This window comes from Sardina pilchardus, chromosome 21, assembly GCF_963854185.1.
Source record: "Sardina pilchardus chromosome 21, fSarPil1.1, whole genome shotgun sequence".
Classification (NCBI taxonomy): Eukaryota; Metazoa; Chordata; class Actinopteri; order Clupeiformes; family Clupeidae; genus Sardina; species Sardina pilchardus.
In genome coordinates this window covers 23,106,047-23,127,158 of record NC_085014.1, presented here as the reverse complement: position 1 = coordinate 23,127,158, position 21,112 = coordinate 23,106,047, and the positions used below count along the sequence as shown (strand labels likewise).

General features: G+C 41.6%; 2 protein-coding genes and 4 non-coding genes across 10 annotated transcripts; 5 read left to right on the top strand and 1 right to left on the bottom strand.

The window, feature by feature from the left end:
• On the bottom strand, window positions 1–10,828 carry LOC134069127 (NLR family CARD domain-containing protein 3-like). Of its 3 annotated transcripts, XM_062524993.1 has the most exons (17): window positions 10,752–10,766; window positions 10,231–10,260; window positions 10,027–10,103; window positions 8,936–9,031; window positions 8,740–8,835; window positions 8,173–8,268; window positions 7,868–7,912; window positions 7,651–7,737; window positions 7,396–7,497; window positions 7,214–7,263; window positions 5,306–7,079; window positions 5,032–5,202; window positions 4,764–4,937; window positions 4,421–4,594; window positions 1,974–2,138; window positions 1,835–1,881; window positions 1–1,719 (listed from the first exon to the last, which is right to left on the bottom strand). In XM_062524993.1, the coding sequence occupies exons 3-17, from the start codon at window positions 10,059–10,061 to the stop codon at window positions 1,214–1,216; spliced, it is 3,618 nt and encodes a 1,205-aa protein (XP_062380977.1). In that variant the 5' UTR covers window positions 10,062–10,103; window positions 10,231–10,260; window positions 10,752–10,766; the 3' UTR covers window positions 1–1,213. The 3 variants fall into 3 exon arrangements, with proteins under 3 accessions (XP_062380977.1, XP_062380976.1, XP_062380975.1); XM_062524992.1 differs by lacking the exon at window positions 10,231–10,260 and having other exon boundaries at window positions 10,752–10,828; XM_062524991.1 differs by having other exon boundaries at window positions 10,027–10,505; window positions 10,752–10,770.
• A 1,296-nt stretch (window positions 10,829–12,124) lies between these two features.
• On the top strand, window positions 12,125–20,503 carry etf1a (eukaryotic translation termination factor 1a). Of its 3 annotated transcripts, none has more exons than XM_062525303.1 (11): window positions 12,125–12,260; window positions 12,641–12,743; window positions 14,871–15,046; window positions 15,381–15,520; window positions 15,683–15,821; window positions 16,713–16,903; window positions 17,918–18,047; window positions 18,292–18,465; window positions 18,976–19,040; window positions 19,860–20,007; window positions 20,112–20,503. In XM_062525303.1, the coding sequence occupies exons 2-11, from the start codon at window positions 12,658–12,660 to the stop codon at window positions 20,192–20,194; spliced, it is 1,332 nt and encodes a 443-aa protein (XP_062381287.1). In that variant the 5' UTR covers window positions 12,125–12,260; window positions 12,641–12,657; the 3' UTR covers window positions 20,195–20,503. The 3 variants fall into 3 exon arrangements, with proteins under 3 accessions (XP_062381287.1, XP_062381286.1, XP_062381288.1); XM_062525302.1 differs by having other exon boundaries at window positions 12,125–12,264; XM_062525304.1 differs by lacking the exon at window positions 12,125–12,260 and adding an exon at window positions 12,425–12,478.
• Window positions 16,109–16,230, top strand: LOC134069519 (small nucleolar RNA SNORA71). The gene has a single exon (XR_009936820.1). It is a non-coding gene; the product is annotated as a small nucleolar RNA SNORA71 (small nucleolar RNA).
• LOC134069518 (small nucleolar RNA SNORA71) lies at window positions 17,554–17,674 on the top strand. Its single transcript, XR_009936819.1, has one exon. It is a non-coding gene; the product is annotated as a small nucleolar RNA SNORA71 (small nucleolar RNA).
• On the top strand, window positions 18,710–18,831 carry LOC134069520 (small nucleolar RNA SNORA71). The gene has a single exon (XR_009936821.1). It is a non-coding gene; the product is annotated as a small nucleolar RNA SNORA71 (small nucleolar RNA).
• Window positions 19,554–19,674, top strand: LOC134069517 (small nucleolar RNA SNORA71). Its single transcript, XR_009936818.1, has one exon. It is a non-coding gene; the product is annotated as a small nucleolar RNA SNORA71 (small nucleolar RNA).
• Window positions 20,504–21,112: the final 609 nt, after the last annotated feature.

Genomic DNA, 21,112 nt, shown 5'->3' with positions numbered 1-21,112 from the left:
AGCTTTTAAAATTACCCAACCACTGGGATTTATTCATATTAAGACACAAAATTACAAAACACAAAATAAAGACATGACAAAAGTCCAAATCAAGATGACAAGACAGATTGAGAGGCAGTAAGACAGTAGTCCCCACAACAAAAACTGGATCCTAGAGCCTTTAACTCCCAATCAATCACCAGGCCAGGTGCTGTCAATCAAGGTCGTTGCAAGCAGAGCACCTGAGCAGAGAGAGGGAACGGAAGAGGAACAGGGACAAACAGCACTGGGAACACACAACACAAGAAACACAAGCAGTTGTAACACCCTATATGCAAATTTGCTTAGTATATTATCACAATTAACTTTTACAATGGCCCCCAAGCTGTTATATTATTGTATATGAATTGTAGAGCTGATCACAATATTGAGATTTAGGTTGCTCACACACACACTCACACATACCCCCCCTCTCATACCAACCTCAAATTTCTTGAGAACTTAGATTAGTTTCTTGATAAAGTTATCATTCATCCAGACAGGTGGTTGCCCTGCAACATTGCTCAGTCTGGGTAAGCATTGATGATGTCAGAGATTTGTCTCCAATTTGTACCGCTAGATAACTTCAGTTGTGAGTGCATCTCTGATACAGTATTTAGGCAATGAGATGTAACAGATAGGTCAGCATAGTTGATCTGTTGACTGTTTGCAGGTTATGGCATGTCTATAGGCAGAGAAAAGCTAGTACTGTAACTGCCTGGCTCCTCTAGCTGTTGGCTGCAGCAACTCGAGCTAGGTAGAACTGATTATGTTCAGAGGGGTTTCTCGCATTTTACAGTACTTTGAGAAACAGAGATGTGAAACATAGCCAGATTTGTCCTTTAAGGCATCAGGAGGGGGTTTACCTAACAGACATATAGGCCTACTGCACAGCCAAGTACCATCTACCTACCATTACAGCCATCAACTCATCTACATCCAAGCTGGGTTTAAGGCTACACTGTGCAGATGCACAACTGAAAATAATATGCATAATATCACATACATTACAAATCATATCACCAATGACAAACAAATATAACTTCATGGCAGTTAAACCATGTGTATTTTTGGCTAGTGGGCCTAATGAAAGTGCTTTATTTTTGTGAATAGCAAAAATAATTCATAACAGTATAATAATGTAAAACACTTAATCAAAGTAAACAGTCTGATCAGGCATTTCAATTTTGCTTTGTTATTCCATTTTACAGAGGGAGACGGAGGACTGTGGTCCTTGGATTTTGAAAAAAGGATACAGTGGTTCTGTGAAGGTTATATGGAAAGTATAAAGAAGAGTCTGAGGACCGTTCAAAGGATCAGCTGTGTAGAAAGACACTGTACCTGCAGACCAGTCCAGAAATACCCCTAATCTCTTGAATAGGGGACTTTCGATCTCGATTGACCGCTGCTTGATGGAGTCCATGATGCTGAAATACTCTGCATAGAAACTATCGCCACCAATTGCAGTGCACTTAAGACTCCAGTGCTTCTCTGTGCCCTTCTCGCCTTTAGTCATCAGCCCCACAGAGATTTCTGCCTGAGCTTCACGAGTCAACTCAGTCTCCCAGTAGCATCGATCTCTCAGTCCAGCCCTACAATGAGCTGTCCCGCATTTTCCCCCTTGAATGGCTTTGGTGTCCCCATCAGACAGAGAGATGCTGTCGTCAGTGGCTTCTGGGTCAAAACTGAGGCACACAGCATCTAGAATAGCAATCGATGGAAATTAAAATATCATAACAACGTAAGAGAAAACTGGTATGCTGTAACTCTATTTATACCATCTGTTACAACAAGTTTAGACCACATTTCAACATACATTTCCTCATTCCAGGTTTGTCTCTGCTCTGGCCACAAAACTCGAAACTAAAAGAAAAGAGGGTGAAAATTAAAGATTGAAGCCAAAAAATGAAACCAGAAAAATGTATATATGCCCTGTGAGGATTATCAGCACTTACCATACTGTTTTCAAATTTTTGGAATCTTTCTGTAAAGCAGAGAGTGTCTCAGTGTCACCAAGGTGGTTGTAACTCAGATCCAGGTGTTGAAGAGTTGTAGTGTTTGTTTTTAGAGCATTCATGAGTGAACCACAACCATCTTCTGTGACTCGACAACCTGACAACCTGTCAAGAAAAAAAAAAAATACAATAAGAACAAGAAAGCTTAATCATTTCTTTTGTCACAGGCATATTTAGGGCCAGATGTACATTTCATATGCAACGTTATCAGCGCCATAGCCAACCCACAGAAACCGCACTCTCACATTTGCGTTAACGCTGTATACTGTATATCAAACCAGGGCTTTATCAGGTAAACAGCACCTTTCTCCGCCCCTACCGCAAATTAAGGTTAACAACTGAACGACACTTCAATCAGGAGCACAGTTGAATGTAACATTAAAAGGAATCAAACGTTTAACCATCATGAAATGATACGAGGCACGATGTCAACAAGCAGGAAGATAATGAGGAGCAGTAGTTCTACTCAAACTAGGCCTACTTGTGCACGTAGGCTATGGAAGCTTGGTCAAATCTAGCAAATAGGAAAGTTTAAGTGGATGGCGTGAAAGTGAAAGTAAGACATTCAAAAGGCCAACGAAAGTTGAGGTTGCATTTGATATAGTACATAGACGCAAAACTGGTGATCTAATTAGCGATTCTGTTGTATCTGTTTTCTTGTCCTCCTAAAGGTTATCTCATAGTAGCCTGACTCTGGCCAGACCCTTGTAGTTCCGCCATGCTCCACCAGAGGCGTTTCGCTGAGCTCCACACAAGGGTCTGGACCAAGGGGGCAGGCATATTCCCTGAAGTAGAAACACGAAATGATCGGTGATCAACGCTCTGCTAAGTCCCATGGACGGCCATAGATTGCAGATTTGTTTGCGATCCCATAACTTCATGTAACATGTGCCCTGTGTCGCCCTTATAGCTTCTGTGAATTCTATATAGGGTATCGAAGGCAAAACTAATTCACTTCTTCCTCGTATTTAACGTTGGTTTCTCGTAAAGAAGTATAGTTAGCATGTCGGTTGAAGGGAAGCTAACGTTCGAGGGGAGATTTCCCGTAATGTTTGGATAAGAAGCTGAGTTTGCCTGAACGAAAACCATGACGGAAAGTCATTCGCAAGATCAGTGAAATTGAGTGTAGCCTACAGTAGCCTACTGTTTGATGGGGTAAAGCATTACTTGGAGGCAAGTAGACATAATAATAATATTAAAAACGAACGTTAACAATTTCAGAGGTTTTCGATCTATCAGACGAGTTACAGCATGGCTAACGTCACGAAGTGAGTACGAGTCTGCGCAGTACGACGGAAAGTAAACGGAATTTTGTTTCAGCCCCGAGAAGACACAAAAGGGCTTAGGGCGCTCAGGAGTCTATAAATCTACTCAGGTGCTCTTCTGCTACGGGTGAGGTTAGAATCCAAAGGAAAAAAAGGGGTTAGCAGAGGCACTCCGAGATGTTTAGAAATATAAAAAGCCTTTAATGGTTCATGGCAAGGGTATTAAAAGCACATGGGCCTACGCGTTACGGCCATATTGGCCTTCATCAGGGCATTTGTTTCAGCCCCCTTCCATTGAGAACAACGGAGTCTGTTTGTCCATTTCTTTTAGGTCTATGGTCTGGACTCGAGGGCAATCATCCTTCCAGGGAGCAAAAAATGATGAACCAATCAGGAGCGCCGAAGCAAGTGTTTGATTCAAACAACAATGGCGGCACGCAGCGAGGAGTCTTGTGCTGACATTGATTCTGCTATTTCAACCGTTTTGTCGAATCTATCGAGTATTCATTCTTTAAAAGATGAACAGATAATGGTTTTGAAGACATTTATTGGTGCCAAGGATGTTTTTACTCTTCTTGCGACCGGGTTTGGCAAGAGCTTGAAGAAGCCTAGCACGTCATTCAAGATAACAGACAAGTGGTTTATCAAATGACATGCAAGGATGTTTTACAAGGCCCCGCCTTCAGAAATACATCTCCTATCGAGAAGTCCCAGATCCTTGTGTGAAGCAGACAGCGAACTACAAGGATCTGGTGAGAGTCAGGTTAATCTTATAGATCCATTTTACAGCATGATTTTTCAGGCGCAAAAATATAGACGTGCGCTTTCATGGGCAGTTTTAGTACATACAGGGGAATACATAATTGAGCGCATTTTCTCGGGCGCATTTTATGTTCTTTTTACACAAAATTCCCACTTTCCCCTGACACCTATGTGCACATGCATGAGACGAAAAAGCGCATTTTGACATTCTCAGCTCCCACGACAGGCAGTCTGTGCCTTCACCTCAGTGTGGTCTGTTTGTACAAACCTCGCCATCTTTTTATGTGCACACTCCGAAACAAATATGCCTGAAGCAGGCGCAATCGCGTTAGTACATCTGGCCTTCAGTGTCTAACCTACCCAAGTGTTTCCAGATTGGAGGCTGACTTTTTCAGTGTACAGGAAAGTATTTCTATCCCGGTACTCTGAAGGTCATTGTTGTCCAAAACAAGGTGTCTTAGTTTGGAGTGAGGTGACTCAAGGACAGAGCTCAGGTAAGTACAACTGCTCCTGGTAAGACTGCAGTCACTTAGCCTGTGGAACAGAGTACAAGAGATTGTAGAAAGAACAGCAGCTAGCAACTGGTAGGACAGTCCTATACAGTAATACAGTGTAGAAGAAGGTTACAATAAAGCAAACCATTTGCTTTTTAAAACAGTTAATAACATAAATCAATTTCATAATATGTTCCTAATTCACAAACCTGAGTTCTTCTATATTGCAGTGTTGACTTAGAAGTGCAGTGCAGAGTTGCTGAACTCCTTCATCCTGCAAAACATTACCACCCAAATCTATTGTTCGTAGGTGAGAATGTGGACACTGAATAGCTGAAGAGATGTCTGAACAGGTGTCTTTGGTAAGATTACACACTCTCAAACTGAAAAGGAAACAGGAAACAGATTGGTTATGGTGTTTACCTTTGAATTATGCTATTCCTATTAATGAAATTGTTCACAGATACTCATACTCACATGAGCTTTTCCAGTTTGCAATTTTCACTTTTGATCCCAGAACAAAAAAGCTTCAGCAAACCCTGTAAGTCATTATAGCTCAGATCTAATTCAACCAGGTGTGAGTTGACTGTCTCGAGAGCTGACACTATGATCTCACAAGACAGTTCGCTGAGGTTACAAGCATGAAGTCTGCAGTGATAAATAAAAGAACATTCACATTAGTCTCCTGTGATCTCTCTGTAATTCAGGGGCAAAAAAAAACAAATTGTCAGTTGTCAAGACTTAGACTTACATGGCAGTTTTGCAAGACTTGACCACAGGTATTAGTCGCTGAATCCCCATGTCAGTTGTGTTGTATGTTTTCAGATCAAATGTATCTTGTACCTTCTCTGACATCAGAAGAACACAAGCTAGGGCAGAGCATTGATCTGGCTCTAGAGTCTCTCTCATCATTTTCCCAGAGCTCATGACCTCCTGGACTTCCTCAACAAATGAATCGTCATTCATCTCATGAAGACAATGGAACAGGTTAATTGTTCTCTCAGGTGATGGACTCTCTCTTGTCTTCCTCCTTATGAACTTAGTGATTTGTTCCACAGTGTCTGGGCTGATTCCAGTCCAAGACAGATGACTTCCCAGGATCTTCTGAGTGGACTCTAACGAGAGACCAAGAAGGAAGCGGAGAAATAGGTCTAGCTGTCCATTCTCTTTCTGCAAAGCTTTACCCACTGCTGTCTTACACAAAGAAAGACTTTTGTCTAAAGACATGTTTGGAGATATGCTTACAGGAGATGTGCAGCTTAGTGATTCATCAGGTATCACAACAACTTCCCCTCTTGTGCACATGATAACTGCATATAAAGCCGCAAGGTACTCCTGAATGCTGAGGTGAACAAAGCAGTAGACCTTTTCTTCGAAGATGCTAGACTCTCGCCTGAACATCTGAGCCAACAGTCCATTGTGTGCTTCAAAGTCGATGCCACACTCAGTCAACTCTCCCTCATAGAAAACCAGTCGTCCTTCCTCCAGGTTTTTGAAAGCCAGTTTTCCCAGCTTGACCAGGATGTTCTGATCCGATTCTGTTTGCGTCAGATTCTTGGCTTGATCTTTTTCATGCTTCAGTTTCAGCTCAATCAAAAGGAAGTGCGTGAACATCTGGGTCAGGGTTTTGGGACATTCGTGCCCCTCTGGTCCACATGGCATTGTCTGGAGGACGCTGGCTGTCATGCAGCAGAACACGGGCATGTAGCACATAATGTGCAGGCTCCGCGATGACTTTACGTGCTTGATAACGCTTTCAGCTTGAGCCTGGTCTTGGATCCTTCTCCTGAAGTACTCTTCTTTTTGTGCGTCGTTGAACCCTCTGATCTCGGTGACCCTTTGGACATATTCTGGTGGCAGCTGATTGGTGGCTGCAGGCCGAGACGTTATCCAAAGGGAAGAACGGGACAGCAGATCTCCTCTGATGATATTTGTTAGCAGGATGTCCACTGACGCTGGCTGGTTTATTTCTGCCAAACTTGGATGGTTGAGGAAATCCAGGGTAAGTCGACATTCATCCAGGCCATCAAAGATGCATATGACCTTCACGTCATCAATCATAACATCTGTCAATTCTGGAAAGTAGTGGTGAATCAGTTTCACTAAACTGTGCTCTTCGCCTTTCTTCAAATTCAGATCCCGAAAAGGAAGCAGCAGAACAAAGTCAACATCTTGATTGGCATTTCCTTCGGCCCAGTCAAGAATGAACTTCCTCACAGAAAATGTTTTTCCGATGCCAGCAATCCCTTTAGTGAGAACTGTTTTCAGATTAATCTGTTGTGCAGGGGAGGGTTTGAAGATGTCATTGTATTTGATGGCAATATCTCCAGTTGCTTTGAGCCTAGACACCCTCTCGAGCTGCCAGACCTCATGCTCTGTGTTGAACTTGCCACTTCCACCGGTAGTGATGTAAAGCTCTGTGTAGATATCATTCAGAAGAGTGGGAACACTCGAATTTTCCATAACTTCACAGGCATACTGGAACTGCTCTTTATATCTCTCTTTCAGATCCTTCATAGCTTTGTCTGTAAGGGAAATGAAAAGAAAATAATCATAATGGAACTCAGTGGCTTAAAACCTACAAACTTGCATGAATTCATGTACACTCATAATTTGGCATCCATACTGGAATAAAAATGAATATGTTGATGAACTCTACCATTTCCTGCTTGTATTTCTGAAAGATCAAGATCCTGCTTCAGATTATCGCTGCAATAAGGACAAAATTCAAATTTTAAGACAGCTCGACATCAACATATCAATGGTAACTTTGACAGCTGATAAGCTATGGGATAGTTTCTGTAAACTGTACATAGACGTCTCCCACTGTCCTTGAATTACCTCTCAATGTCAGTATCATGTGTTTCTTGTACTGATTCCATAGATGAGCTGCGCATTGATGAATAGCAGGTGTCTGGTGAACCTGCTCTCTCTGTTTGACCTCTGGGGAAATCATAAAGACACGTGCCACTTATTTTACGATAATATTTGCATGTTATATGGGCTTCACATAATCACTATTTTGGAGTTGGTGTTTTTTTTTATCCAAAGAGAACCAGTCAACCAACACAACCTTATTGGTATTGCAAACAATACCCTGTTTCAGTAGTAAGAAGACCTGCACCATTTCCAATTTTGTTTGATGGATAGTCAGAAATTCCACCTGGTTCAGTCACAATGATTCTGTGGTCAAAACAATAGGAGATTAATATTTTGCTGACAGCAAAAGAGCTTCCTAGTCTTGCATTATCTTAAACTCTCTTAATGCATCTTAAATCAGGGACTTTTATATTTAATATCAAAATGGGTCTACCTGGGTATAGTTGGATCATTTGCATTACTCCCTTTAATGCTTTCCCTGAAAAGCATAGAAGTTTGAACATTACCATCTAATGTGTACTGAATAAATACAATTTATTGCACTGCTGAGTCATTATCACCATTAATCACCATTATCACCATTTATAACAATGTATCATCATCATAACCAATCATAACCAACAGAACAGATAGGCTATTCAAAATGCAGTGGTTTAATTTAACTTTAAAATATGGCTGCAGTTATACAGCTCAACAAACTAAACATAAAAAAAAACGATAATTGAAAAGATGATATACCCTTTAAATTTGTCGATCCTATCCATGGACTCGCCACTTTTCATTGACAAATAGCTCTGTGTGGGGGATGTAGACCTTGCCACATCAACTGCAGACCTGAAAAACAATGACATTGATGTGCCTAAACACATCGCCATTCTTCTCACATGTCCCATTTCATAGGGAAAGATATTCACCCCCACTTCCCTCGTGCAGGGGGACTGGGACTGTCACAGGGGGCTGTCAAGGGCAGTAAAAACTAAGTGGAAGGTAATAGTGGGGGGAAATGGGACAGGCCCTTAGTGTGACTTGATTGTGAGCAGTACTCTACTGTATCTAGCAATGCTGGAATGAGGGTTTATGTCATCTGAAAATGACTTCCCACTGGTAAACATAGAGAATTAGACTGAAAGAGAATGAATGATGCAGTTAATGTTCAAATGAAACAAAAAAATTACATGGAAATAGTTTGGCCATTTGGTAAAATGCTGGTCAAAATGCAGTGGTTTAATTTAACTTTAAAATATAGCTGCTGTTTGGATACAACTCAACAAACTAAACTAAAACTTAATTGAAAAGATGATATACCCTTTAAATGTGACGACCTTTTCCATGGACTTGCCACTTTTCATTGACAAACAGCTCTGTGTAGGGGATGTAGACCTTGCCACATCAACTGCAGACCTGAAGAACAATGACATTAATGTGCATATTACACAGAAACATCGAGCTTCAAACACATTGCCATTCTTCTCACATCATGTGTGTGTTTGTGTCTCCATACCCTGCATCCACGTCTCGTTCTTTCCTGTGAATTATCTGGTCACTCATCGGAACCTTATGATGAGATGAGGTCTGCTCAGATGACACCTGGTCAGGACTGCTCAGAATAAAATCAAATATTAATATTACCAGATCAGGTTTGCATCAAACATCATTGAGAAACTATATTAGTCATTCTGAAGTGATCCAATGGACCAGGTCCAGAGAGCCAGTGAGGTTAGAAAGGTTTAACATTTCATGTGCTTCCCTCAGAGAACCATGGTTATGTTCATAACCATGCATTCTCTTTCAGTCAAGCTCATCCCACATTAACCAATGGTGCTGATATACCACAGTGCCTATGCTGGAATGGGGGTATGCCTTCATCCTGAAAATGACTTCCCACTGGTAAACATTAGACTGAACGTGTGATGCAGTTAATGTTCAGATGAAACTAAAAAATGACATGAAAATAGTTTGGCCATTTGGAAAAATTGGAGCCAGAGTTAAGCAAGCAAAGACTACTACCCATACATAACCAATATTAATTTCAATTTCCGTCATCACTATTGGCACCTTCATAGCCTACTTTTGATTGAACATTTGCTGTCCATTGTTTTCTACAGTCATTGGGGAACCTTTTGGAATAGTTTGAAAGGTTTCTTTGTCTGTTAAATGTTTCTGTTGCAGCAGCATATGAACAGTGTGTAGAAATGAGGTGGGGCCAGAACCCAATCCAATCCCAATTTAAGAAGAAGGTGTAGTTACATTAAAACTATAAGAAGGGGATTTTTTCAGGAAAGAAAAACCCTTCTGAATGTATAAGGAAAAGAGAACATATTCATTAATCTTTTCAACTGTCAACGGCTAGAGTCTATTTTGAAAGAAAATGAAAGTAAACATCTTTATGTAATGCAACAAGTTATAACTAGAACAACAGGTCTTTTGGATACAGTTGTGTATTCCATTCAAATTGCACATGCATTCCAAGCAATATAACGCATGTATTGCTCAATACCATTACAATCAGGTTCACTTACAAAACTGTGCTAGAAATAAAAGTTACCTGACCTTATTACTTTCTATTTTTTTTTTATATCTTTTTAAAATTACCTTGCATCCTTTGGTATTGTTCCTGATTCAGCCATGATTCATTCGCTTCATATTAATAGTCTCCTTCCCTGGTGTTACTGAAAGCAAAGTCAGGTGAATAGCTGTCTACTGCATGCTCAATATACTGTATGTGTCACTGAGTTATCCATACTGTTCAAATTAGTAAACAATGTTGAATTGTCACAGACATGATTTATTTCTTACATATTGCTCTAAATGTTGGTTTATGTTGGTCTTTATGGAGTCAACAATGGGAAAAAATAATGATAATCGGAAAACAAACATGCAGGGTTATTCCATCTTTGAAGCAACACAAGCTGATTGAGTCAATTGAGATTTTGTGATTCAGTCTCTGTCCTAGAGAGTAGAGACATCACGATTCACAATTTATAATTCATTGATAATGCATCCGTCAGGCAATTTCCTTCAATTTCAATATTCAGTCACATCAAACAAACAGAGCTGAATGGAAACACAGTCTGCAAGGTAACAGAAACGTAGCATGAGGTTCCCAAAATTATTCTGAATCCATGCTGTGTGTCATCAAAAGCTAACCTGTTCAGTTGAAATATTCTTGAAATAGGTTGTGCCTTAGTGTCATTAGGAATATTTTACAGAAAGCCTATTTCTCATTTTTAGATGTCACTGCATTGTATATATTTCAATGAAAGCAGCCTACCTTACAAATGTAGATTACAAGTTATATTAAAGTAGCCTATACTTACCATCGGCCGGAGCCTATGTTGACTTGATTTCATTTTTGTTGATTCCAGGAAGACGTTTTAGTGGCTGCAGTCAAACCTGTTCCACCAATGTGAAACGTGTGTAACCGGGTGGACTTCTGCGTTGTGTTGTTTATGAATAAATACGACCCAGAACAAGCATGGGATACTGCTGAAGTTTTATTCTGCACACATGCAAAACATACACAAGGTAAGTTTGGCTTTCCAGTAGCTCCTCTTCCCATAAAGATTTCAAACAGGCCAGAGTAAAAAATACAATAAAATTAAGAATAAAACAGGACATACCTGCACACATGCACAGCAAAACATACACAATGTGAGTTTGGTTTTCCAGTAGCTCCTGAAAAAGTTCACACAAGTAATTGCTAATGTGCTACAGTATACCAGCTACTACCTACAGTACTGCACACCACTGTAAGGCTAATTGGCATGTGACAGTATATAAAGGTAAACAGTGCATTTTAAAAGTATGCTACATTCCCAAAAGTAACTAAAAAATAATATACATAAACCAAATACAAACAATAGGCCTACAAGGTGAAGCAATCATATGAATGACAATATGTAATACTTATATTTATCAGATTGCTTATGAGGCTGAAATCACTCATCCTACCTCTTCCCATATATTTCAAACAGGAAAGAGAAGGGGGGAAGCAGGGGGTTAAGACAAAGGGGGAGAGGAGGGGCTACCAGAGACCCTCACCACCAGTGTGGAGTAGCCTAATAGGTTAAAGCTGTACAGTAACTACACTAGATCTCTTGTGCAATTATATTATTCAATTATAAGAGTACAGTCTAACCTGTTACATGTACTTGACATCCAAGTTAGCACATTAGGCTACTTTGATTGGGGTGCAGTCAAATCACAGTCCACTAACCATTCCGCCACCTTTCCACTGGTTTAATTATCATATATGTCAACTAGCTCATTATTTATTCAAGGGCCATGATGAAGAATGGTTTTAAATGGCCTGCTTTTTGACTTGCTACCCAAAAAAATGTGAGAGGAATTAGGCTATTCAGGTAAAGTACGCCTCAGGTTTAATATAGCCTAAGCAAATCTGCATTTGTAGGGAATAGGCCTATCTTGTACCATCTTGTGACCTTGATTTTCTAATCATAAATCAAGTCAGAATTCATAATGTCCTATATTTTGTACCTAAGTGAGGACATTTTTCAACAGTGTGGTTTCATTCGAAGCACTACAGCTCCCATGAGGCATTGAAATGTATGATCCCGCCTATGACCTCTTATTTTATGACAAGCTTACAGCCCAGCCAATCAGAGTGTGCTATCGTCACGTTTCTATGCGGGTTTCTAGGAAGTGAAAATTTTGAGATCCACCTCCCCATGTGAACTTTCGCACCACGCGTAGCTCGTGGAAGACGGAACCGGCAAGGAGAGGCAACGTCACATAGCAGACGAACGAAACAAAAATCGCGGCGGCCGTAGCGCAGAAAGACCCCGAGTGGTGCGGCGGAGCCAGAGGCAGGTAAAACTTAATTGATCTTCTCCTCAATACATTATGGAATTCCATATTTTAAAAACATATTTTCGCTGAAAGCGGATGGGCAAGCAACATATGTGGTAGCTAATCGGGTGGACGCTAGGGCCTGGGGAGAAAGAGGGCCTAGTTTTGCCGCGCACTTTACTGACACCGTCAGCCGGTGTTGGGTCTTTCCATCTCGGGTGGTTGCCTACGCCAGGTGAGACCCGTGCGGAAATAGCTATCGGAATTGGGGCAGTACCACGACCCAATGCTAGACCATATAACATTGCCTTTGTTTTAACTGTAAGTGTTCCTCTAACTGAATTGAGTCGAAGCTGCATTTTCTGCTTTTATATGTAGTCTGTTACTCTTTCTTAAGCGATTACAACAGGAAAGATGGCGGACGACCCGAGCGCGGCGGACAGGAACGTGGAGATATGGAAAATCAAGAAGCTGATCAAAAGTTTGGAAGCAGCAAGAGGGTACGTAAACAATTTTTGGATATACTTTGTTCGGTTTCGTGGTGTCAGCATTGGCACAAGGTTAAAGCCCAGGTACGGGTAGACCGTTGGTAACGTTAGCCAGCTGTTGTAGAAGGCCGGGGATTTGGGAGGAGCAGGCTACCGGCGAGTGGGGGTGCAGCCACGAGACTCCGTGCCATAGATCTCGGTTTAGGTTGGTGGTGTTTTTATTTATTTTTTCCTTATGGAAATGTTGTACCTTCAGTATTTAGCTCGACCACTGTAGTGTGATTGTTTTGTCGAATGGAGGATTCTTCGGTATTGGAGGCCGCAATGCAGGCCTCTTTCTCACGCGATTCATGGCACGCTGTGGCGTTTTAATTAATAGGTTTAGCCTGTTAGCGCGGTGAAACTTTGGAGTTGCGAGCTGTCATGTTGTAATTTTGTCAGTGTCATTTGCCATCGTTAAGCATGACATAGCTTTAGTTGACAATGAATTGCGCCATGTTAGCGCAGCTAGCGTTAGCTTGTAGGAAGGATCTGGCTTCAGAATCTGATGGCAATCTTGTCGCATGTTCCCAACTTCACTGTATCAGACCGGCCGAAACTGGTCTTGTGTTGGCCTTGGGTCACACTATGTGTTCTATATCAGGGAAAAGCGTGTCGCGAGAAGAGTTTGTTTTAAAAAACAATCTCTCTGTGGTTTGCGCGACGTTATTTCCAGCTGAGTACTTCAGGGCCCTTACCCTGACGCTGCTAGCAACGTTAGCTCCATGCCCAGACAAAATGAAGCTCGCTCAAATGCCGTAACCGAGTAGTCGGTGCAGTTGATGAGTTTGTCACTCTTGAGTTTTGACCGTCAATAGTTCAGTCAAGAATACGACATAATAACCAAGCATAGCTGTCATGGGGATGATGGCTTTCGAAAATTACATGAACAATTAGATTTGATTAAACATATTATATACATATACTGTACAACAGATTCTTCTGTGCACCGAATCACCGATGTGGTAGTCTCCAGATGTCGTAGTAATTATAGAAGTGTCCAGTGATTTCAACCACGCAATAATTACCCCCCTGACCAACTTAACTTTAATGGAACCAAACGTGGATGAGTTTGTGTAATCCTTTGTGACCGGTTTGTAAGTTTCAAGTTTGTTAGTAGTTTGACTTGCGTTGCGAGACGTCCATAGTTTATAATGGGGGTTTTAACAGATTTGACAAAGCTTTCTATCCCCAATATGGACCAGATTTACGGTGTTCACGATAATACAGATATAAGCTAACAATTTTGCTACTGTAAATGCAAATGAGCTTGGGTAATTTGTGGTGTTGTACTAGAACTGTCAAGTAGATTTTTACAAGGGCTGTAGGTGATGGAATTGCTGGTACGGCTGACACATTACGTTCAACCCGGCTGCCCTACATTGACTGGTAGGTCTCTGTTGCGTAAATGCAACGTCAGCGCGACCGGGTTTTCACCTCCTTTTGACAGGTAGCATGCGAGAAAAGATACAATGTGTCATTATGGTCAAGTCCTTCACACAAGGTCACCTCATGGCTTGGTCTGTGCGTCATGTTTGGTAGTAGGTAGTACTATGAAATGTACGGAGGCAGATTGGTTTCAAGTTGCGGTATGGTCAAACACCTGCATACAACTGCTATTGTTGCAGAGTGTGTGTCCCTGCTCAAGCATAATTTGTTCTACATGTAAATGGGTGTAGATTGGGTCTACATGTAAATGGATGTAGAATTGGTTAACTTTAACAGGTGTTGTATACTGCTTAAGGATATACTACTTTTTTTTTGTCCTGTAGGAAAACAAAGGGAGATGTTTGCCTTGCTTTCACTACTCTTCACATTACTTATTATTCTGACATTGTGCTAATATTAACCTGTTCTCCGTGCTAGTAGTTTATGATGCTACAATGAGCCACTTTTGTGCGTTTTTGAACTCATTTTCATTTCTGAAGTTCCTATCATCCAACAACTCGACATATCACTTATGACGGTGTCAATGTATGTGACAAGAACAAACTTTTACCCTCTATTGCTTTGTGCTTTTCTCTGTTTGGGCTACTATGCAGTATGATGACCAATAGTATGAATAGGTAGTCATGCTCTCTCTCCCTTCTCGTTGGGCAGGAATGGCACCAGCATGATTTCCCTCATCATCCCTCCCAAGGACCAGATCTCCAGAGTGTCCAAGATGTTGGCTGATGAGTTCGGCACGGCCTCCAACATCAAGAGCAGAGTCAACAGGCTGTCTGTGCTCGGCGCCATCACCTCAGTACAGCAGAGACTCAAGCTCTACAACAAAGGTGACTACTCAGCTAGGACTGGCTCTCGCTGTTGGTTGGTCCTTGGGCATCATTCATGTTAGCTTGGCAGATTAAAATACCCCATTTTTTGTTCCTTTTTGATAAAGTACACACACACACAATTATAATTGTTGTTTGTTACAATTCAGACTCAAGCAAAAGCATAAGCATTAATCAGGGGGTATCCCATCTTGAAAGTAAACAGAAATGACGTGTACATATTTGAAATCTCAGCAATGTATTTATGCCTTTAAAGTGCTACATGTGAGGTCTACAACTCCAGCAGTAGTTTTTTTCAGAGTTGACCGGTTTCCTCTTCCCTTTTTTCCTGCAGTTCCCCCTAATGGCCTAGTGGTGTACTGTGGCACCATCGTCACTGAGGAGGGCAAGGAGAAGAAAGTCAACATTGACTTTGAGCCTTTTAAACCCATCAACACCTCTCTCTATCTCTGCGACAACAAGTTCCACACTGAGGTGTGAAATGCAGTGCGTGTGTGTGTGTCTGTGTATGTGTGAGTGAGACTCACTGACTGCTGTAGCAGCTGTTGACATTCCTCCTTGAGTTCAGTCTTCCTGGGCGTTATTAAAGGCAAAGCTTTGGTAATCTCGTCGTCTCTCATATTTCTCGTTGCCCAGGCGCTGACGGCCCTTCTGTCCGACGACAGCAAGTTTGGTTTTATTGTGATTGATGGGAGCGGAGCTTTGTTCGGGACTCTGCAAGGGAACACCAGGGAAGTTCTGCACAAATTCACCGTGGATCTCCCCAAGAAGCACGGTAAGCTGTTAGCTCCACCATCACCACCATGAGACCACATAACAATACAGGCCACTGTAGCTGAAATGTTGCATACGCTATACCAAATTTGTTAGAACATTTGTGGAACATTTTCTATGTATGTATATGCATGAAATCGATACGGTAAGTCTTTATAGCTACTGAATTCACCACTTGCTTTCTTCCTTCAATACCATCACACATTCATATCACTTTAAGTTCAGTCTTTATGAGGCTATGTAAATGGTGAAGGATTATTTGCATGTTCATAATGGCCATCCGTATAACCCTGTATCGAAAGTGATTATGGCATGGTTGTTGCCTGGTCATTGATACGCAGGAAGAGCCAATTGAAAGTCCCGTGTTTGCTGGAGCATCCATCTCTGCCAAACCCTGTATCTTTCAGACATGTTTTTACGTTGCTGTGTCAGACAGAAGTCGGTGTGAAGAAAGTCTCATTGTTGTTTGGAATACACACTGTCCAGGGCTAGAACTCTATCCGTGAAATTTTGTAGACTCCGACGTAAATTGAGATGCAGCGGTCTGTCCGTTTGAGGAAAATAAGTGTGTTGGAACAGCTGTGGGTTTACCCATTGAATGAGCCGTGTCCTGCCCGGCAGAATGGGAATGTTTAATCAGGTGTGTTGTTCAGGAATACCACAATGTCTTTATAACCAGGTTAGGCATTTGTTCTGTCTTGCCTGGCATGTTTTTTTTTTTTTTTTTTAAAGCAGCAACCAGTAACTCAATGTCAAGATCCAAACACATGTGGTTTGTGCGCAGGTTGACTCCCGATTTGTCTCGCTGCTGAAAAAGGGGAAAAATAAATGTTTGAATCGTTGTCTTAAAGGTGGAGGCTAAAAACAATGTCTGCTCTCTCCCACACCTCAGGCAGAGGAGGACAGTCAGCTTTGCGTTTTGCCCGTCTGAGGATGGAGAAGAGGCACAACTACGTGAGGAAGGTGGCTGAGACGGCGGTCCAGCTCTTTGTGTCCAACGACAAGGTCAACGTGGCCGGCATGGTCCTGGCTGGTTCTGCTGATTTCAAAACTGAACTGAGTCAGTCAGACATGTTTGACCCGGTACGTGTATGGTATGGTTTATGGCACACTGTTTTGCGCTGGCACGGCACCTTTCTGCATCAATTTGAACTTGCTGTTGTATATTTGCTTTAGTGTGCGATCTACCATTTTTACTATTGTATTCACAGTAGTTCTGTCAAACCAATTGTGTTTACTTCAAGTGAACAGAGCTGAACTCTGTTGAACTTGGTTTTAGCTAGTCTGTGAATTCAGTGTTGAGCCACCATGGCTGTGGTTTCACGCTCACACACTTCCTCACCCTGCACATGTGTATGGACTCAAAAGCTGAACCACTGTTATGCTTTTTTGTTTTGAGCAAGACCATTTATTTGCGAGTATCGTAAACTTTGAAAGTGTACAGAGAAGTTCTAACATGACCTGTATCTATTGGTAGAAAATTCAATGGCTTCCTGGCCTGGCATTGTCAAATCAACAGGTGTGTTCGATCAAATCAACACTGCACAGATCTGGCTAAACGTAAGGCACTTAAGATTCAGCCAGACCTGTGCAGTGTTGCAAGATCAAACCCACCCTCTGATTTGACACCGGACCAGAAAGCCATGGATTTTTTCCCCCTACAGATACAGCATCACTGTAAACCCATTCAGTGATGATGTGAATAAACGGTCTTGCTCATGCTCATAATATAACCCTGTATCGAAAGTGATTATGGCATGATTGTTGCCTGGTCATTGATACGCAGGAAGAACAATTGAAAGTCCCGTGTTTGCTAGAGCATCCATCTCTGCCAAACCCTGTATCTTTCAGACATGTTTTACGTTGCTGTGTCAGACAGAAGTCGGTGTGATGAGTCTCATGTGATGAGTCTATAGAACTCTATAGACCTTAGGTTGTTCTTACTCATTTGTCTGGCACTTGGCATGCCCAGTTCTTTGAGGGGTGTTTGTAGTTATTGGCTGTATGCTTGTTAATTTGTTAGAAATAATGGTTGTTATAATGTCTGTTTTGTGGTTGTCTGATGTGTCTGCTGCCTTTGGTGTGTTATCTCTACAGAGGTTACAAGCAAAAGTGTTGAAGCTGGTAGACATCTCATACGGAGGGGAGAATGGATTCAACCAAGCAATTGAGCTCTCCGCAGAAGTGCTGTCAAACGTCAAGTTCATCCAGGAGAAGAAACTCATAGGTGTGTGTTTGTGTTTATATTTGGATGGGTGTGTTATGGCTTCAATTCAAGCCACGATCCTAGCAACATAATTTAGGGCCAATGCTTTTGTCATGGAAAATAACCTGGATGAATTCCATGGGACAGGGAGCAAAGCCATCAGTGTTGGCTCCAGTAGTGGACGCAAGGGGTTTGGGGTGGTGGTTGATTACAATGGTTGTAGCGTTGTTATTTTATACCCACTCTTGCATCTGTGTCTCGATAGGGCGGTATTTTGATGAGATCAGCCAGGACACGGGGAAGTACTGTTTCGGTGTGGACGACACCCTCAAAGCCCTGGAGATGGGAGCTGTGGAGATCCTCATTGTTTATGAGAACCTGGACACTATGAGATACATCCTGAGACTCCATGGAGCAGAGTCCATCGACGCAGAGAATGGTACACTGGCTGTAACATCACTTAACAAGTGCACTTCATACCTACTTGTTGAGTCTATATTTGAATTGATGGTAAAAACAGCAAGGCCGAAAAGAGTGGCCAGAAAACCTGAGGATCAGGAATGCACAGTCTTTCATGGCTTTCTCATATAAATTCCTATCACTTTTTAATTAAAGTGTAGTCCTCACTAGACACTGCAAACGTTAAAGTATATAGCACCTCCATGTAAATGCACAGACTGTGACCCTGTATCGAAAGTGATTATGGCATGGTTGTTGCCTGGTTATTGATACGCAGGAAGAGCCAATTGAAAGTCCCGTGTTTGCTGGAGCATCCATCTCTGCCAAACCCTGTATCTTTCAGACAATTGTTTACTTTGTAGTTTTCGATAAGAGTCTTTGTTAATTTATAGTAATATAGATGATCAAGCTCAAGGCACAAAACATCCAACAGAAGACCTGTTCACAACCTGTTCACCAAGTCCACAATTAAAAACAATTTTTTTTTTAGATGAGAAGACCATTTATTTGACGCCAGAACAGGAGAAAGACAAGTCCCATTTCACAGACAAAGAGGTCAGTGTGAATTCTACATTATGTTTCAAGTGCAACTCCGGAGTAAAGGCAATCTAGAGTCTTTTTACGCTAGTTGAGAACTTCAACATTTTGATTGAGAGCAAAATTATGTTAATTGGTGGTGTTTTGAGCAAGACCATTTATTTGCGAGTATCGTAAACTTTGAAAGTGTACAGAGAAGTTCTAACATGACCTGTATCTGTTGGTAGAAAATTCAATGGCTTCCTGGCCTGGCATTGTCAAATCAACAGGTGTGTTCGATCAAATCAACACTGCACAGATCTGGCTAAACGTAAGGCACTTAAGATTCAGCCAGACCTGTGCAGTGCTGCAAGATCAAACCCACCCACTGATTTGACACCGGACCAGAAAGCCATGGATTTTTCCCCCCTACAGATACAGCATCACTGTAAACCCATTCAGTGATGATGTGAATAAACGGTCTTGCTCAAAACACCATCAGTTATGAGGCTATGCATATGGTGAAGGATTATCTGCATGCTCATAATATAACCCTGTATCGAAAGTGATTATGGCATGATTGTTGCCTGGTCATTGATACGCAGGAAGAACAATTGAAAGTCCCGTGTTTGCTAGAGCATCCATCTCTGCCAAACCCTGTATCTTTCAGACATGTTTTTACGTTGTTGTGTCAGACAGAAGTCGGTGTGATGAGTCTCATGTGATGAGTCTATAGAACTCTTTAGACCTTAGGTTGTTCTTACTCCGGAGTTACACTTCGAGGATGTTCGTATCGTTGATGCCAACTTCTGATATGACCTCTCACCTTTTGTCATCTGTGTGTGTGCTCGTGAACAGACGGGGCAGGAGCATGAATTGATCGAGTGCATGCCTCTGCTGGAATGGTTCGCCAATAGCTACAAGAAGTTCGGCGCCACGCTGGAGATTGTCACAGACAAGAGCCAGGAGGGATCGCAGTTTGTCAAAGGCTTCGGTGGCATTGGGGGTGAGAGTTTTTTAATGATGCCCAGACTTGTTGTATTTCCTCTGCGTGCTGCATCCTTTTTCATTTTCCCTCATTGACTCCCTCTTTTTTTTACTTCTATCTAGGCATCTTGAGGTACAGGGTGGATTTCCAGGGCATGGACTACCAGGGAGAGGACGATGAATTTTTCGATTTGGATGACTACTAGGTAGTCGGGGACTGATATGGGGAGATGAAAGAATGGATGAAGAAATTGAAGAAGGACGGAATGAAAAAGAATCTCTCACACAGGGAGAGAACATGGACCCCTTATCAACTGCAAACACTTACACACAGATACATATACAAATACATATGCTGAAGAGGAGTGACGGCCTGTCAATCACAAGGAGAGAGAACCCTTCATGAGTAACAACAAAATAACGCCCCAGCCTTAGAATACTCTGATTGGATTGAACTCGCCTTTTTAAGTTCAATGTATCTACTTTTTTTCCCTTTTCTTTTCTTTCTTTTTTTTTTAAAGAAAAAATAAAGCAACAGCACGTGCCCAAGATACTCATGGCCCCATCTGAAGACAACTTTGGACTCGCTCCTCTTATACAGAAATATATATATTATATATTTTTCTTTATGTCCCTTCTCCCCTGACTCCCCTGATTCTTCTGTTCCCCATGGGTCCGTTTTTGCATTTCTATTTCTTTTCTCTTTTTTTTCTTTTTTTTACAGGCAATTGCTGCTGTATTTTATGATGGTTTAGAATTTTTTTTTTTTTTTTTTTTTTACCTGGGTTTCTGTAGCGAATGGGGGACAAAGAAGTATTAAATTTGAACTGCTTAAAAAAACAAAAAACAACAATGGTCCTTCATCCACTCCCACTTTTTCAGCTGTGTCTTCTTTTTGCTCTTTTGGATGGCTTTCCAGCAATGCTGCATGGCCAGTGAGATGGAAGAGCAAGATTTTCTCTGTCCAGCAAGCAGTCTGTGTTGACAATCCAGAGAGTACATTCAGTGAGAAGCCGTCATGTGAATATTCATATGTAGCCAGCGATGCATAGCAGAAAAATAAGGGGAATTAATGATGTTTCAATGAAATGCATTTTAGTGTGCTATTCCCAAATAAGACCCTT

What these genes read in the sequence shown, in the direction of transcription:
- LOC134069127 (XM_062524992.1), bottom strand. Translation starts at nt 10,061, where the DNA reads ATGGCTGAATCAGGAACAATACCAAAGGATGCAAG. An exon ending in AGGATCGACAAATTTAAAGG is followed by an intron (nt 7,913 to 8,172) that starts GTATATCATCTT and finishes TATGCTTTTCAG; the next exon opens with GGAAAGCATTAAAGGGAGTA. An exon ending in CATGATACTGACATTGAGAG is followed by an intron (nt 7,264 to 7,395) that starts GTAATTCAAGGA and finishes TCCTTATTGCAG; the next exon opens with CGATAATCTGAAGCAGGATC.
- etf1a (XM_062525303.1), top strand. Translation starts at nt 12,658, where the DNA reads ATGGCGGACGACCCGAGCGCGGCGGACAGGAACGTGGAGATATGGAAA. An exon ending in GGATCTCCCCAAGAAGCACG is followed by an intron (nt 15,822 to 16,712) that starts GTAAGCTGTTAG and finishes CCCACACCTCAG; the next exon opens with GCAGAGGAGGACAGTCAGCT. An exon ending in CCAGGAGAAGAAACTCATAG is followed by an intron (nt 18,048 to 18,291) that starts GTGTGTGTTTGT and finishes GTGTCTCGATAG; the next exon opens with GGCGGTATTTTGATGAGATC.